The sequence below is a fragment of the Choloepus didactylus genome, chromosome 23, assembly GCF_015220235.1.
Source record: "Choloepus didactylus isolate mChoDid1 chromosome 23, mChoDid1.pri, whole genome shotgun sequence".
NCBI classification, from domain to species: domain Eukaryota; kingdom Metazoa; phylum Chordata; class Mammalia; order Pilosa; family Megalonychidae; genus Choloepus; species Choloepus didactylus.
The window spans coordinates 13,033,818-13,050,270 of record NC_051329.1 but is presented as its reverse complement, the minus strand read 5'-3'; the positions used below and the strand labels follow the sequence as shown (position 1 = coordinate 13,050,270).

Here is a 16,453-nt window from a genome sequence, read left to right as displayed (position 1 = left end):
AATCAATTGTTTTGTTCTTTGGTAGGAAAAAAAAATATATATATATATATACTTGCATACAGGATGCGAGTTCTAAGGAGGGAAATAAATGCAGGGGAAGGCGAGAGCCACGGAGTGAAGGAGAGATAGGAAGAGGAGAATGAGGGGGAGAGGGCAGGTTACAGGAGCCTCCTCGCCCCTGCGGCCGCGCCCACGGGTTCAGCACCGCGGACAGCTCCCATCTTTGTCTCGGTCGGAGCTCCCGCGCCCGTTCACAGCCAGGCAGCGACCGCCGGCTCGCCCCCTGCCTTCTCCGCCAAACCTGCTTCCTGAAGAGAGAGAGAAAGAGATAGTAGAGATTTTACCACCCTCTCCCCGCATCCGCCGAACTCGGCCTGGATTCCATTCCACCGCATCGCAGCAGCCGATTTTTATTTAGTTTCGCATGGTACCTCGCGTCTGTCTACGCGGTGTTAGGGCGGTGTGGTTGGGGGTTTGGGCGGTCGCGGTGGCAACTTCAGTTTGGGTTTGGAATTCGTTTCGTTGTCACTGCCCGAGGCTCCCGCCGTCCACGATCTGTCCCCAGTCAACGCCTCACCTTCGACCAAAATAAAACAAAACAAAACAAAAACCCGGCGATGTAGAGCGCTTCGCCATGCGCGCCCTCACAAGGACGCCAGCTGAGCTTCGACCCGAGACCCGCAACATCAAATCCAGGGGAGGAATAATCGAAATTCAAAGAGGGTCGCCAAAAAGCTGAGGAAGCTTTTCTTCCGATGCAACCGCGGTCCAACAAAAGCAAAGAATTAAGTTACAATCGCAGACCTTGCAATCCGCCCTCACGAATTCCGCAGCGCTTCTCTCTCTTTTGCCAGGAAAAGCGTCTGGCTCCGAGGTTGACAAGCCTCACCCATGAAGCTTCTCCAAAACACTTTTTTTTCCCTGGACTCTTTCGTAGGATCCAGGAGAAAAGGGATTTTTTTTCCCTCACGTTCTCCTCTGCCTGAAACCTCGCTTCCCTGGAGGGTGGTGGGTGGGAAATAGAGCGCGTCTGAAGCCCACTCTCCAAATCTTACACCCACATGCATACACACACACACACACACACACACACAGACGCCCAGGATCAATAAAGAGGCGCTTCCGCCAAGCTTAGATAAACAGGCCAGCCAAGCTGCAATTTTGAACTTGGCGAATTCTTTCCGAACTCAAACCCGGTAGTGGGGGTAGACGTGGAAAGTAAGATTAAGAATGAGCCTCCGGCGCAAAGACTTCACCTCTTCTTGTAGCCACCTGCGAGTACGTTGGGAGGAAAGAAAAAGGATTTTTCGCCAAACCACAAAGCTTGAGGGCCCCACACGCTTGTCTGGGCGGGAGGAAATCACCACACACCATCCAGCAGAATACCTCAGCTCTGCCAGCATAAGATACCTCAACCTTATCCCCACCCCTCACCCCCACAAACATACACTCAGAAAAATCCCCGGAATTTTTAAAAACAGCATCCTGCCCTCCCCCGTCCCCTCCCCAAGAAACCTGGGAAAGAAAGGCCGCCGCGCACTGTTGGGCAGCACAGGGGAGTTTTGCAGAAAGCCCGATCCCCGCTGCGGTTCCCGCGGTGCAGAAGGGCGCGCAGAGGGGTAAACATACTCGCCTTGGGAGGAAGGAGCTGGGGGTCGCCTTCCCTGGGCCCCTCCCCCCTCCCGGGGTCCACGGCGGTCGGCTCCTGGGGCGGGGGGGCGGGGGGCGAGCCGGCTCCAGCTCGCGGCGTTTAGCCGCGCTGCAGTGTAAACCGCCGCTTTCCGATGCAGATTTCCCTTTTAACACCTTCTAAACAAAGGCTAATGAGGCCACTGCATTACTCTATCAACACACAATCATTAACAGCCGAGAAATATACACACGCACACGCGCGGGCGCGCGTGCACACAGCGCGCGGGCTGCCAAAGTCGGGAGAATTCTAAAGGAACCCATATTAAGCTAACAAAAAGGAGGTGGGATATGAGGGGCGGGAAGGGGGGGAGGAGAGAATGGGGAGAGGAGGGGCTGGGAGTGCTATCGAGACCGAGAAAAAGACCATGAAAAAAGAAAGAGGAAGCAAACGCGGGCCAGCTGGTCTGAGGGAGTATAATTAGAAATCTTGGGGATCCTTAATTTGGGGCATTAGGGAACCCTGAAAGGCTCTCCCCCTTTGGGTTCCAGAGACAGCTCCAAGGGCCCCGCGGGTCTTTTGGGTTCCAGAAACAGCTCCAAAGGCCCCGAGTATCGCCTCCACTGTCAGATGCGCTCCGTGGGGCCAGAGCGGCCGTGATCACAGCCCCGCGTGCCCCGGCGCTGCCTGCCCTCGGACGCCGAAGGGCCGAGCCCAGCCTCCGGGCCCAGCCGCCGGGGCGAGGATGAGGAGGCTTTGAGCCGCCCTCGGCTCTCTGCCTGGCTGCGTGCGCAGGGCCGGTGGCCGCCCGGGGATGCGCTTTACCGGTAGTTGGTGGAGCAGCCGGCTGCTCTGAGCGAATTAGGGGCGGCTTGTCCACTCTGAACAAAAGCCTCAGGATTTCCTGCACAAGTCTGGGGTAACGGCTGGCATGCACATTTCCCTCAATCTTCCTTAGGCCTCCCTCTGGCGAACCCCAAGCATGGATCAGCCACTGTCCTCCACCTGCTCCCTCCCACATCCGTGGCCTATCCCTGGTGAGCTGAAGGACCAGCAAAGAGGATCGCAGCCTTCTGGCCCAGGCACCTGTCCCACAGCCACCCAGTTCAGTATTGCCCAAGCCCTGCCTGTTCCCCCCCAACAGGTCCCTTAAAGTTCCAGCCAGATATTGAGTTAGGGGTGGAGTTCAGACTCAGAGTCACCTTTTGCCAGATGGAAGCAGTGAGGGGAAAGTGGAACTTGTGGAGGTGTAAGGTTGTTGATTTAGTTCCCGTCCCCAGCAGCTCTTCCTGGGAAGGAGGGAAGGAAGGAAGGAGGGAGGGAGGGAGGGAGGGAGGAAAAGAGGGAGGAAGGAAGGGGGGACGTAGGGATTCCCTGCCTTTTTGATTAAACGTCCTGGGTCGGGACTGCCCAGTTAACAAGACCATTAATTAAGCCGAGTGCGATTCCACTGACAGGAAGGCCCTGCGCCCGGGAGATGTTCCGGAAACCAAGCAGGCCGCGGCAGAGCGCAAAGGGGCCACACCCGCTGCGCCGGCCCCCGCCTGTTTCGCCTAGGCCCTGATCCTCAGGGACACACTCCACGCTTGGCCTCGGGGCTGCCCCCAGCCAGTCCCCTCAGGGACCCGGGAACGCTCATCCACACACGCACACACCCCGCACCTCCACGCCCTCCCATCTCTCCCGCATCCTGCGCGGATACCTAGGCCAGAGCCCAGGCTCTGACCCATCCAGCGCTCTCCGCCCGGGCGGGCCCCGGCCAGTCCGGGAGTCATCTGGCAAACCCGAACTCCCGAGGTCAGGGCCTAGGGACCCGGCCTGCCCGCTCGGCTGGCTGGGTCTCGCTTGGAGAGCCAAACCAGCGGCTTTCCTCCAGCCTCCAGACGGCGGGGCCCAGCCTCCACGCGGCTGCTACTCCGGGCCGATTCCTCTCGGCAGCGGGCAGTGCGCGGCGGCGCGGCGGCGCCGCGGGACGCTGAGTGTGTGTGCGCGGCGCGGCCTATATTTACACCCCAAACAAAATAATTACACTTTTGTCGGAGGGAGAAAGCCAGTGATTAGGCGCGGGCTCTTTGCGGCAAAACAGTTTCTCAGTGGTACACCAGTATAATTTTTCACGGCTGGCTGAAATCAAAGAGGGGAGGTAATGAATCCGGCGAGCAATTTAAATTTACAATTTGTAACGCCGCTGCCGTGGCGCAGACCCGGCCGAGAGCGCAGCTCCGAGGCGCTCGCTGCGTTTGTTTAATGTTAAAGCCGCGCTGGCTCTGGGAGGGGGTGGGGGACGCCGAGTCTGCGGGGGGCGGAATGGGGGGGCTGTAACGATCGAAGTCGGGAGAGGACCGCTTTGTCGCCCAGGATGCGACGGGGAGAAAAGGGCGAGGGGCGCGCCTCCCGAGTCCCCACGGCCACCGCGGTCCCCAGTGCGCGCGCTCCTCGGGAAGGCAGGCCACGAGTGGACATGCAAAACAGGAGAACTTTAGGATGGGCAAAGGGAGACCCTCGGGCCGCGAGAGGAGACCTCCGTTCCTGCATGCCGGGAGAATCCCCCCAGACTGGAGAGTTTCTGGTAAGGAACGGGGAGATGCGATTGAAATATCCTCTTCAGCCTGCGGGAAGGTCAGCTCTAAATGCCCAGAAGAGACCCCATCCCGGGCCGCAGCCCCCGTCCGGGGCTGGAGAAGTCAAGGAAGGCGCCCTCCACGCCCAGCTCCGCCCGTCACGAAACTCCCCACCCGGCCGGGTGCGCGCCTCCTCGTCGGTAATTAATTACCGAACTCAAGGGGGAATATGCAAACCGCATATTACTAACTCTACAGGGCTTAAGTGATTGGAAACAGATTATTATCGTGTTTGTCTTTTGTCTGTTTTACTTATCCCGCCGCCGTCTGTCGAGTTGTAATGTTGATACTCTTTACTCTAGGAGGAAGATTTTTATATAGTAAATTCCATCAACATCTTGTATAAGTGACATTGCCTCTCCATGCATTACCCTGTTAAGATACAAGCGGTTTATTAGTTACATATAGGAGGGGATTCCGCTGCCTGGTCGCCATCTGTTAGTGCTGTTAGGGCGGGATAATGTGTCTAATAGTTGGTCTGATGGCGTTTTCGGTTGCTGTGCACCCAGGAAGGTGGAGGGCTTGGGAGGGCCCTGGAGGGTCCCTGGGGGCCGGGCTGGGGCTAGGAGGGTCTGTGGCTGTGGCTGGGCTGTTCTGAGGGTGATGCCCCCAGGGCACCTCCCAGAGCTGCGTCCTGGGTGTGGTGGGCGAGTTCAGCTGCAGAGGCAGAAGGCAAGCCCTGGGCTTCTGGAAGGGAAGCCCTCATCTCCTGCAACTAAGGATTCAGCCCTGGGTGGCCCACCCACATCCGGGCTTGGGGACCCGGCCTGCTCTCAGAGACCAGCTCCCTGTCGGCACAACCTCATTGACCCAGCGCTGCCACTGCTGGGGCCAGGCTGTGTGTTGGCATTTAAGCACATCTGGGAAACCGGGGAAGGTGGGTTTGCCCAAGAGTCAGAGGGAGCCGGGCGCTCAGCAGCTGGCCGGGTGGGCAAGGCCAGGGCTGGGAAGACAGACCAGACTCGGTACCTGGTGGGAAGGTGGCATTGCGGCTCAGTGAGCCTGATCAGGGGAGGAGGCTGGAGGATGGGGTTTTTAAATGTGTGCTTAGGGTGTGTGAGTCTTCCCCTGGCACCCCAAAATAACAATGAGGCTCATTAACCTGTGTGTTGAGCTGGCTGCTTGGTTTGAGCACCCAGCAGAGAGGCAGAGGGAGGAAAACAAAAGGAGAGAAAGAAGGTGGAGAAACCGAGGGAAAGGGCAAACAGAAAGAGGGCAGAGACTAATCATCAGACACAGACAAAAAGGAAAACAGATCTGAAGAGACCCCAGTGAGACAAAGACCGAGAAGGGAGTGAAACTGGCCTCCACCTGGATCCCCAGCACCTCTCTCCTCTGCTGGTTCTTGTTTCTCTCCATCTCTGCCTTCCTAGAGCTCAAGGGCTTTTCACCCCCCAGGCAGGCAGGACCAGGTGCTGTCAGAAACTGCTTTTTCGTTTGGGGCTCCGGGAGCCTCTCCATGGTTCAGCTGCACTCAGCAGTGAAGCAAGGTGGGGAGGCCAAGCAAGATCCTTTCCGCTTGCTCCTGGCCAAGCCTGGCTCTCACCAACTTACTGCTACGCTGTGTAGACACCTGTCCCCTGGCTAGTGGGAGGATGGGGTATCAGCCCCAATACCAGCACCCCTCAGTTCCCTGAGCCCTGCCAGACCAGTTCCCCTGGTCTAGAGGGGACCAGTGCTAGATCTGGAGACGAACACGGAGAGAAGTGAGCTTTTCTGTGTCTCCACCAAATGCCCCAACACGGACATCCATAAATCCCCCCACCCCCAATTCACAAAGGTAAGCACTGCCAGGATCACACAAGCACAAACACACCCAAACATACCTACAGGAGTCACAGTAAAAAAAAAAAACAAAACTGCTATCTACACACACACACACAACCGCATACGGCAACCGGCACAGATCCTCAAAATTCTTCCCTCACAAATACACCACCCTATCTCAGTCACATATACATGGTGTCTCAAGCACACACATGCTCACCTACACGCAAATACACACTCGGATTTTTTTAAAGTACACCTTTACCCAACATCAATATACACATGTACACAAAAAACTAACACAGACACACACACTATTTGTGTGTACACTCACATTCACACGGTCTCGAGTAAGCAGACAGATACGAAAACTAACAAAAGTACACACACTAATACATACAAACATTAGCAGAAATGTACTCAGAAATAAACACACAGAGATGCATACACAAAAAATTCAAATGCACTCACACAATTGAATCCTGACATGCCACAGACACATTAAAAAAACAAACAAAAAAAATACATATATACATATATACAACCTACCAGCATATCCTCACAGACACAAATACATACACCCTATTCTCGAACAGCAAATATATGCTAACAAACCCAGCAAATACACCCCAACGAATAAACGTTCACAGTCACGTCTTGGCACCAACACACACTCCTCCTGCTCCAGCCCCTGGGTCAGGCCCTAGCCCAGCAGCCCTCCTTCCGGGAGCAGGAACGAAACCGCGCAGTGCCTTCCCTACTCCCCAACTTGGAGGGTCAGTTGCAGGGTTGGCCCAGTGGGAAGAGAGACCTGGCTCCTCCCCTCTCCTGTTCCCCTCCCCACCCTCAGTGCCCTGCCGAACCCCAGGATCAGTCCACTGCTCCCAGTTCACCCTAGGAAGGGCCGAACTTGCACACATAGCCTGCACACCCCACGTGTGCAACAGCGCCCACGCAGTCACTCATGTCCCCTGACTTGAGCAACACACTCCCCTGGCTGACCTGGGATCTGAAAGGTGCAATGAGGAAAGCAGAGCCCGGGTGAGCCCCAGGCTGTCCGCCCTGCCACCCCACCCCCTAGCTAGCTCCTGGAAGTCTCCTCTGTCCTGGACCTGCTCCCCAACTCCCCCAGAGCTCCGTGGGCAGTTCGCTCAGGTCTGAAACTCCAGAATCGGGCCAGGCCAGATAACACCATCCTGCAAAAACTGGATCTAAACCTGGGCGCCCAGCTTGAGAATACTCAAGCTGGGCGGCCCTACTTTCTCTCTCCATGAGAAAGGCCCGGTTGGGTCCCAACCCCGTGTATGACAAAAGAAGCTGGGGGCGGTTCCCGGAGCCCCAAAACCGCGCTGCCGCAGCTCCAGGGCACCGACCCGAGGGCGCCGGGATAGGGGAGTCCTATCAGGGTGGGCTGGGCAGGGAGCTGGAGGCTGAGGTAGAGCGCGCTCCGGATCTCGGGCAACTTCTGCAAGTTCCTGGGATGGCGAAGGGGGAGGGGGACCCTACCCGAGTAGGCCTCGGAACCCTGGCCCCCAAAGATTCGTGAGAGGAGAGAGAGCGGGAAAGAGAGCAGCAGTTTTCGGATCAGGCGGCCCCCCGCCCTCCAGACCCAAACTGAAAGGTAAATACTTACTTAGCCTCCGAACCAGGTACAAGCTAATACTCAACAATACTGATGCCTTGTTTTTTTTGCTCTGTCTGGACCGCAACGCTGTAGCCAATTTAGATATGCTATAAATTTAAGAGGTTGCCATGGCCACGGCGCGCCCATTGGCTGCCGGGGCCCCTACGTGCCGCGCCACGTCACCAAATCTGAATAAGGATGCGCGAATTAGGCGGCGGCCAGACAAAGATGAGGATCGGGACTGCCTGAAAGTGGGGGAAAGTGCCGGCGCCTCCGCCACCGGGGAAAGCCGCTCGGCAGTGCCGAGGCCAGCGGCCGCCCGAGACACCTGGGGAGCCCGGAATAAGCGCCGGGGCGCGCTGCCCGGGATATGAGGCGGTGAACTCCACGCGCGTCTCCCCGCCCGCCCGGGGCAGCCGAGCGTCGGGCCGGCGACCGCGCAGGGACTTGACCGGCGGAGTCTTGGTCCGGACCGGACTCGCCCGCCGGCGGCCGAGGCAAGAGGCAGAGCGCAGCGGCGGGGCAGGGGGGCCCGAGGGCCGGGGGCCCGAACCAAGGACGAGGCGGCCCGAGGAGCCGCCGGGCCGCGGGGCTATGATGGTGCACTGTGCCGGCTGCGAGCGGCCCATCCTCGACCGCTTCCTGCTGAACGTGCTGGACCGCGCGTGGCATATCAAATGCGTGCAGTGCTGCGAGTGCAAGACCAACCTCTCGGAAAAGTGCTTCTCGCGGGAGGGCAAGCTCTACTGCAAAAATGACTTTTTCAGGTAAGAGGCCCCTCGCCCTGCTGCCTGCCTGCCTGCCTGCGCGCTCCTCTGGGTGCCTGGGAAGGGGAGACCACAAAACCCATCCCAGCCTCTCAGGCTCCCCGGCTGAAATGGGGAGCAGGACCGCACACTGCCCTCCTCTTGTCCTCGACCCGGGAAAGGACCGGAGCCAGCGGAGAAAGGAGCCTTCATGGCCTCCCATTGGGTCCTCCAGGCCCGGCTCTGAGCGATTGGGGCAGGAGTAGGAAGCCCTGGCAAATTTGCTCTCCACGGTCTCTACCCCTTCCCAGTGGCTGCACCCCAAGACTGGAGCTTCAAGTTCCATTCTTGATAGAGTGAGCGGCTGCTGGAGGCTTCTTGGGCCAGGCAGCTGGCAGAGAGGCTGAGCTCAGGGCAGGCCCAGGGCCCCCAAGCCCTCCTGGACAAACAGAAACTTCCCTTTTCCAAAAGGGGGCCGGCCAGGAAGGTCTCCCCTTTTTCCATTCCACCTCCCACCCTCTTAACCATTGTCTCCCATATTGCAAAGCACAAACGAGAATCAGGAGCTCCAGGAGCCAGCTTGGGCTGTGTCACCTACCCCCTCCCTCTGCGTGTCCTTTGGTGGGCCAGGCAGGTTTCTTCTCCGGGCCTCAGTTTCCCCAACTGGGAAATGCTGAGAGATGGTCTGGAAAACTAGAGGTTGTCAGCAGCGCAGCCCTGCCTGACCCCCACGGGAGCCCAGAGCAGGCTTTGTGATTGCGAATTCCAGGCGCTGAAGGAACGGGGGCTTGATTAACGCTTGGGAAAAAGGCAGCTCGCCTGTCCCAGAGGCTTGGCGCTGGGAAATTTGAATAGGAGAAAATGTCAGCCGCGCCTTTACACGTGTAAACTCCTGGGCCCTGGAGGCCCGACACCCCTAATGTAGCGGTGCTTGCAAAACGCCTAATGATTTTTGATAAGGTGCATATGGCCAATTACACTGCCGGATAAGGCCCAAAGTGACTTATGGCTTCTAATGCCCTCACTACATCAACGTCACCCAAATTCACCCTGTTCCGAGACATGGGTGTGAGTGGATGTGAGACCCAGAGCCCTGCACCTTACCCCTCCCCCGACACCCATCTAACCCACACAGGTCGAGGCCGGCTTTCTCCAGCACTCCAGGAAGAAAGAAAATGAATTAGACCAGGAACATGGGAAAGGGGGGGGGGGGGTGGGATCCTGCATCCTAGCAGTGCAGAGTTCAGGATTTCTTTCTGTTCATGTCCTTCTACTACCTTTCAGGGTCAGAGATTTTTGGAGGGTGGGGATTCAGTTCCTGCTTTCCAGAGTCCCCCACCCCTGAGGCCCTGCCTTCTGCAGGCTTCTCCAGATTAGTGTCAGAGGGTTTTACAGTAGGAACTGAAAAGCCTTCTTCCTGTTCCATCCTTCTGGCTCAAGTCTAACTCAGGAGACGGGCTCCTAACCCCATCGCTAGGACCAGCCCACGAGGTGGATTGGCCCTACCCAGTTCAGGGTGGCCAGGAAAGGATCCACACATCTGGGCTCCCGGCAAAGTCAAGAAATGAACCAAACTCAGCCTACCTGGCTTAAAAGCTTTCACAATTGAAGATCTGAGCCGGCTGCCTGGAGCAGCACCCGGGCGAGTTGGGCAGGGAACTGGGGGGCTGGGGAACATCTTCAGGTACTCCAGACCCTCAGCTTGGCTGAAAGCTGCACCCATTACTCTCTCCTTCCCAGTCCCCATGGAGACCAAATACCCAAACCCCTCATGACAGTTGGGAGAATAGCTTGGGACGTTTGTCTCGCCTTGCGTGCTCTGGCCAGGGAGGTCAGGAGTGGGGTCCCATTTGACAGATGTGGAAACCGGGGCTTTTCAGAAACCAGGGTGCGTGCGAAAGGATCAGGGCCTGGAGAGAATGGGACACAGGAGCCGGCGCCACAGTGACAACCCAGTATTGTGTCCGCAGGCGCTTCGGCACCAAATGCGCAGGCTGTGCACAAGGCATCTCACCGAGCGACCTGGTCCGGAAGGCGCGCAGCAAAGTCTTCCACCTCAACTGCTTCACCTGCATGGTGTGCAACAAGCAGCTGTCCACTGGCGAGGAGCTCTACGTCATCGACGAGAACAAGTTCGTGTGCAAGGACGACTACCTGAGCTCGTCCAGCCTCAAGGAAGGCAGCCTCAACTCAGGTACGGAGGCCTTGGCCCTGCCCCAGGCCCAGCCGGGGCCCTAGTGCCCTCCGCAGTGCCCAGCCCCGCGCTCTCCTCTCTGCTCCCCGTGTGCCTTCTGTGCCCCAGTCCAGCTTACCCTCAGGTAGCTCTCAGGCAAGGTGAGCAGAGCGACTGGGGAGGAAAGACAGCTTTTGGTGCCAGTCCCTCAGGGGAACCCGGAACCGCCAGCTTTTTCCAAGTTGCCCCCTAACCCTCGATTTGGAACAGCACAAATTCCCCTTAGGGGTCATTTGAGCGCCTGGTAATTGTTAGCTGCACTGGGGGAGCCCTGGTTGGGGTCTGGAGGAAAAAGAGGAAGGAAAAGAAGATCCGAGGTCCTGGAGGAGGCTTCAGTCCCTCCTCCCCCCCCCTCTCCCCCAAGACGGGCTTCTCCAGAGCGCCGGCTCCCCTCTTCATCCAGGCGATAGCTGAGATGTGCCGCGAGGGCTGGGGAAGGGCACTTGGAACGGCCCAGCCCCGCCTGGGGGTGGGGGGCGGGTCCCCGAGGGAGGGGCTACAGCGGGGTTTGGGAAGGAACCTCGCCCGGCCCTAGCCGACCGAACCCGCAGCGGGGTTGGAGAGGCCTCGGGCCGCCGCTGACGCCGCTGTCCCCTTCCCGCTCCGTGCGCCCACAGTGTCATCCTGTACGGACCGCAGTTTGTCCCCGGACCTCCAGGACCCACTCCAGGACGACCCCAAGGAAACAGACAATTCGACTTCGTCGGACAAGGAGACGGCCAACAACGAGAACGAAGAGCAGAACTCTGGCACCAAGCGGCGGGGTCCCCGCACCACCATCAAAGCCAAGCAGCTGGAGACGCTCAAGGCCGCCTTTGCCGCCACGCCCAAGCCCACGCGCCACATCCGCGAGCAGCTGGCGCAGGAGACTGGCCTCAACATGCGCGTCATTCAGGTGTGGCCTGGCCCCGGCCACCTCTCCCCAGCCCCGGCGCCTTCTGGAGCCAGGAGGCCGGGAGGAGCCTCCCACTTACTGAGAGCGCGCTGGGTTGGGAATGGGGCAGATGGTGCGCCGGAGGTCAGAGACAGCGGGACAAACTCTGGGCCAAAAACAGGCGGTGTGATCTGGGGCGTCACTTCACTTCTCTGAATTCCCGCCCTCCACCCCCACCCCACCCCTGGGGTCCAGGACCCCTCATTTTCTCTCAGCCTCCAAGAAGAGAAAGAGGCAATGTTCTTAATGCCCCCCGAGCCTTGCGCCGGATGCGCAGGCAGACACAGACGGCCAGAGCCCAGTTCGGGAGCCGAAGGACCCAGGCGAGAGCCAGGCCCGGGCGGGAGGTCTTTATAAAGCCGTCAGGCCGCGGCGGGCCGAAAACCAGGAAGCCCAAGTCTTTATGAGTCGCCCCACGGGTCCGCAAAATCCTTCACCCTTGGCTGGTTCGCAGAGGCCCCTCCCCAGTCCTCCTGGCCTAATCCGGCCGGCCCCCGCCTCAGGGGAGTTCTGGTGCACAGGAGGCGCTAGGACCCAGCGGGGGAGGCCCGGGCATGGAGGGAAGGGGAGGGCACCCCTGAGCCGGGAGCTCAGTGCACCCCCCTCTTTTTTCCAGGTGTGGTTCCAGAACCGACGATCCAAAGAACGCCGGATGAAACAGCTGAGCGCGCTGGGCGCCCGGAGACACGCCTTCTTCCGGAGTCCGCGGCGCATGCGTCCGCTGGGCGGCCGCTTGGATGAGTCTGAGATGTTGGGGTCCACCCCGTACACGTACTACGGAGGTAAGGAGCACCCCAGGACGCGCTACCCCACACCTTGCCCGGCCCAGTTCTGGGGGCTGAGGGTGCAAGACCGGGACCTGCCTGCTGTCGGCTGCCCGGAGACCCCTTCTCACCAGCCCAAGGACACAACACACAACCTACGCAGGACAGACTCGTGTACACACCTTCACAGAGACACAGCCACACACTCACCCACAGACACCTCAGGATACACACTCACTCACGCAGGACTCGTGGGTGCACTGACACACTCGTGTGCAGAGGCCTCAGAGACATACGGAGACACAACCACACAGAGGTCCACTCATGCCAAGTATCTTTACTAGCGACCCACCCAGGGACACACACAGACCCACACGTTCCCACGGGTCACCCAGCGCTCAAGCACTGGCCAGTCCACGTGCCCGGGCACCCCTGCCGGACACAACAAGCCTTCCCGCTGCCCTTGCCTGTGGACTGGGGTACTGGCACGAGCCGAGAACGCGCTCACTGGAGGACGGACACCGCGCGGCCGCGGGAGTAGCAGGGTGTCTTCATCCACCCGGGCCGCCTGCTCGCTAGCTTGCAAGGCAGCAACCCCCGGCTCGCCGCGGGGCCCTGCGCGCAGCGTCCTGCATGTGAGCCCAGATGCCGGCAGTTGCTCCGGGCAGTCTCCCAGCCGGGGGTCGTGGGGCTGGGAGTGCAAGGGCTGGGCCAAGCCCCGTGGTCCGCCCTCCCTCAGAAGCCGGAGTTTGCAAAGGGGAGTGCTGCAGTTGGTGTTTTCTTGAGCTTTTGGCTAGATCACATCTTCTGTTCTTCTCTCCTTCCTATTTTCCTTCTTCCACCCTTTCCATCTCCCTCATTTACCCCACACTGGGCCCGCAGTCCCGACTCCCCCACTGGGTTTTTGGGGACCTCGTCCCTAGGCACTGCACTGGAACACAGTCCTCCCCACACTTTCCTGAGCTGTGGATCCAAAACAGCACCTCCCTCCTGCTGTCCCTGAGCCTCTGGATGGAGGGGCGCCCCAGGAGTGCTTATGCCCGACAGGAGCATGAGTTGCCCCATGTTCCCTGCCACAGGAGCGGAGGCTCCTTTTAGAAAAGCGGGTTTGATGGCAAGGGAAGGGGGATGAGGTAGGAGCGGGGCCCTGGGCCTGGGACAGTTTATAGAACCTGCTAGCTGCCTGGGCACAGCCTGAGGCCTGGGAGGTTCCGGGCTTCAGACTCGGCCAGAACCCCTAGAAATTGCCAGCAAAACGCGCTTCTGTGCTTATTCTCAGGGCAGAGGCGGCTGGCAGGGCCCGAGTTTGGGGCGCTGCAGCCGCTCATCCCAGAACAGGACGGATGTATCCCCTTGGTTTCCTCTCACGTTCTCTGCGTCTAGTTTTGCCTCCTTCCCCACAAAATCTTGGCCCTGCGTAGGGAGGTGATGGAGGCGGTACCGGGCCGGAATTTTTCCCGCCTGGGTAATTAACTGAGGTTTCCCGGAGGACCAACCGCGCCCCCCACCAAGCTTGCCGTATTTTCTCCCTGCGCGCCTGCTGGATGGGTTGGGGGACTGGACCGTCCCGGCCACGCGGGCCCCTCTTTCCCCGGAATGGGGGGTGGGGGGCCGGGCTCCCCCCATCCGGGTCCTCAACAAGGCAGCCCCGCCTAATCCGCGCTGGGAGATCCCGGCGGCGGCGGCCGGCAGCGGGCGAGAAAGGGGCCGGGCGGCGGGGCCGGCGGCTCCCCGTGGGAGCGCGGACAAAGCCCCAGCTGCGGCTTTTGTGCCCTTTTCAGACGGCGTTTGTTCCAATTACCTCCGGCCCGGCAGCCATATGGGCGGAGGCGGCGCGCCCGGCGCGGGGGCCAGGGCCCTCGCTGGCTTGCCTGCTAGCTGCGGGCCGCGGGCATCCCCCATCCCCGTCCCTTTGGGGCCCCAAATTCGCCGCTCTCAACGTTCGCCTTCACTTTCGGGCAGAATGGAATCCATGATTTTAGAAAAGTAATTAGCGACTGTTTTAGCTGTTGTCTCCAAACCGCGCCTCCAGATATCACCCCCTCCCCCGCCCCCGAGGTGGACGGATTTCAGTGTTTGGAGAATGAAGGGGGGTGGCGGATGGTGTCCAGAACTCGGAGACCCCAGGACTGAATAGGGTTTCGGAGGAGACCCCCGCTTCCGCACGCTCTGGTTTTCCCGCCGTACGAAGCGGGTGGTTGTCATCGGTGTGGGTACGGGGTGTTCCTTTCATGGGGTCTTGCGCCCCAATCCTTTAGGGGGACCGACTTGGGGGACCCTGGAAAGACCTGGGAAGGGGCTACTGGAGGAGGGCAGAGGGGTGCGCAGAAGCAATTTGTTGAGGCAGGCCAATGTGGAGTCCCCTGCGCCCCTTGATTTTGTGAACGAAATGCGAATCCGCGCATATTTCTGGAGAGAGCGAGCCTGTATTTATCACCTCAAAAAGGCTCAATGCCCCCAAATGGTTCAGAACCACCCGGGGTTGGACAAGGTGCCCGCGTCGCTGTGGGTATGCGCGGGCGAATGCCCGCCTCCACCTCCGCCGCTGAGGCTCAGCTTGCGCGGGCCGGACAATGCAAGTGCACACGGTCGGACCCCAACTTGCACCCCCGCGCGGGGCTGTATTTGGCTCCGCAGGGCGGGGCAGGGGGCCGCGGCGGCTCGGCGGGAGGCGGAGGAGAGCGCGCCGAGGCCACTTCTGAGCGCTCCGCGTCTAGTGTCCGCGACCTGCGCGAACCGCCAGCCCCTCCGCGCCCCGTCGCTGCCTGCAGCCCCTGTTTTCCGTCCCGGGAGGGTGGCCGCCCGGATCTAGGACCGTTTCGCGCTCTGGTTCGGCATCCCCGCCCGCGCCTCTCGCGGGGCTGAGCCTCGGCGCCTCTGGCCGTCTCTCTGACTTAGCCGCATCGCGCTCACTTTCCATCCACTTCGGCGTCTCTGGCCGTCCACTTCCGAGTTTTGTTCGCGCGTGGCTATCCGCGGCCTCTTCATCTCTCGCTCGCCGCTCTCTGCATCTCCTCGACTTCATCTCGCCATGGCGTCCCCAGGTCCCCTCCTGCCTCTCCTGCCCTCTCTCCGCGTTTGGAGGTGTCCCGTGGCGCCTCTCTCCGCTTCTTTTCACTCTGCTCTCGCTCTCTTTGTATCTCTTCCAAACTCCAGGACACCGTCTGGAATCTTCTGCTTCGGTGTCCCGGGCGGCCTGCCCCTCTCCATCGCTCTGTCAGGGCCCCTCGACTTGGGGGTCGAACGCAGAAACTTCTTCGCTGTCTGTGTATCTCGCTGTCTCCGGGTCTCTCGCGCTCCGTGCGTCTCTCTTTTCGTCTTCTCACCCTTATTGTCCTTCGCGGTGTGGGTCCTCACCGTCTCGAGGGTCTCGGGCCTCCCTGTCCTTTGGCTTCCACGGGTCTCCACGGGTCTCTCACCTCGAGACCCCCCCATTAATGCTGCCTCTCCCTGCGCCCCTGACCACGTCCACGGGTCCCTCGTGGGCGCCACCATCTCTGATCTTTCCCTGTCCCCCACCTCCCGCAGACTACCAAGGCGACTACTATGGGCCAGGAGGCAACTACGACTTCTTCGCGCACGGCCCGCCGTCGCAGGCGCAGTCCCCGGCCGACTCGAGCTTCCTGGCTGCCTCGGGGCCCGGCTCGACGCCGCTGGGCGCGCTGGAGCCGCCGCTCGCGGGCCCGCACGCCGCGGACAACCCGCGGTTCACCGATATGATCTCGCACCCGGACACGCCGAGCCCGGAGCCGGGCCTGCCGGGCGCGCTGCATCCCATGCCCGGCGAGGTGTTCAGCGGAGGGCCGAGTCCGCCCTTCCCCATGAGCGGCACCAGCGGCTACAGCGGACCCCTGTCGCACCCCAACCCCGAGCTCAACGAGGCCGCCGTGTGGTAAGGCCGCCGGGCCGCTCCGACCCGCGCTCGGCCCCGGGGCGCCGCACCGGCCGCAGCCGCGCGCAACCCAAACGCCCCGCGCAGCGGCTGCTCGCACGCGGCCCAGGGCTCCCTCTCCAGCTCTCTCTCGGGTCCGCGCTCAACCGGCAGCTGCTCCTCCGCTGGGCGCGGGGGTCTGGGGGGCCGACCCCCCACCTCCACCCCTCGGGCTCTCCGGGACCCCCAGCCCCTCGGCAGCG

The 16,453-nt window shown here is 60.5% G+C and overlaps 1 protein-coding gene across 1 annotated transcript; it reads left to right on the top strand.

The window, feature by feature from the left end:
- The first annotated feature begins 8,236 nt into the window (after positions 1–8,236).
- On the top strand, positions 8,237–16,215 carry LHX5 (LIM homeobox 5). The gene is made up of 5 exons (XM_037817347.1): positions 8,237–8,409; positions 10,359–10,582; positions 11,239–11,516; positions 12,172–12,337; positions 15,848–16,215. Exons 1-5 carry the CDS (start codon positions 8,237–8,239, stop codon positions 16,213–16,215), a joined length of 1,209 nt encoding a protein of 402 aa, XP_037673275.1.
- The last annotated feature ends 238 nt before the right edge of the window (positions 16,216–16,453 follow it).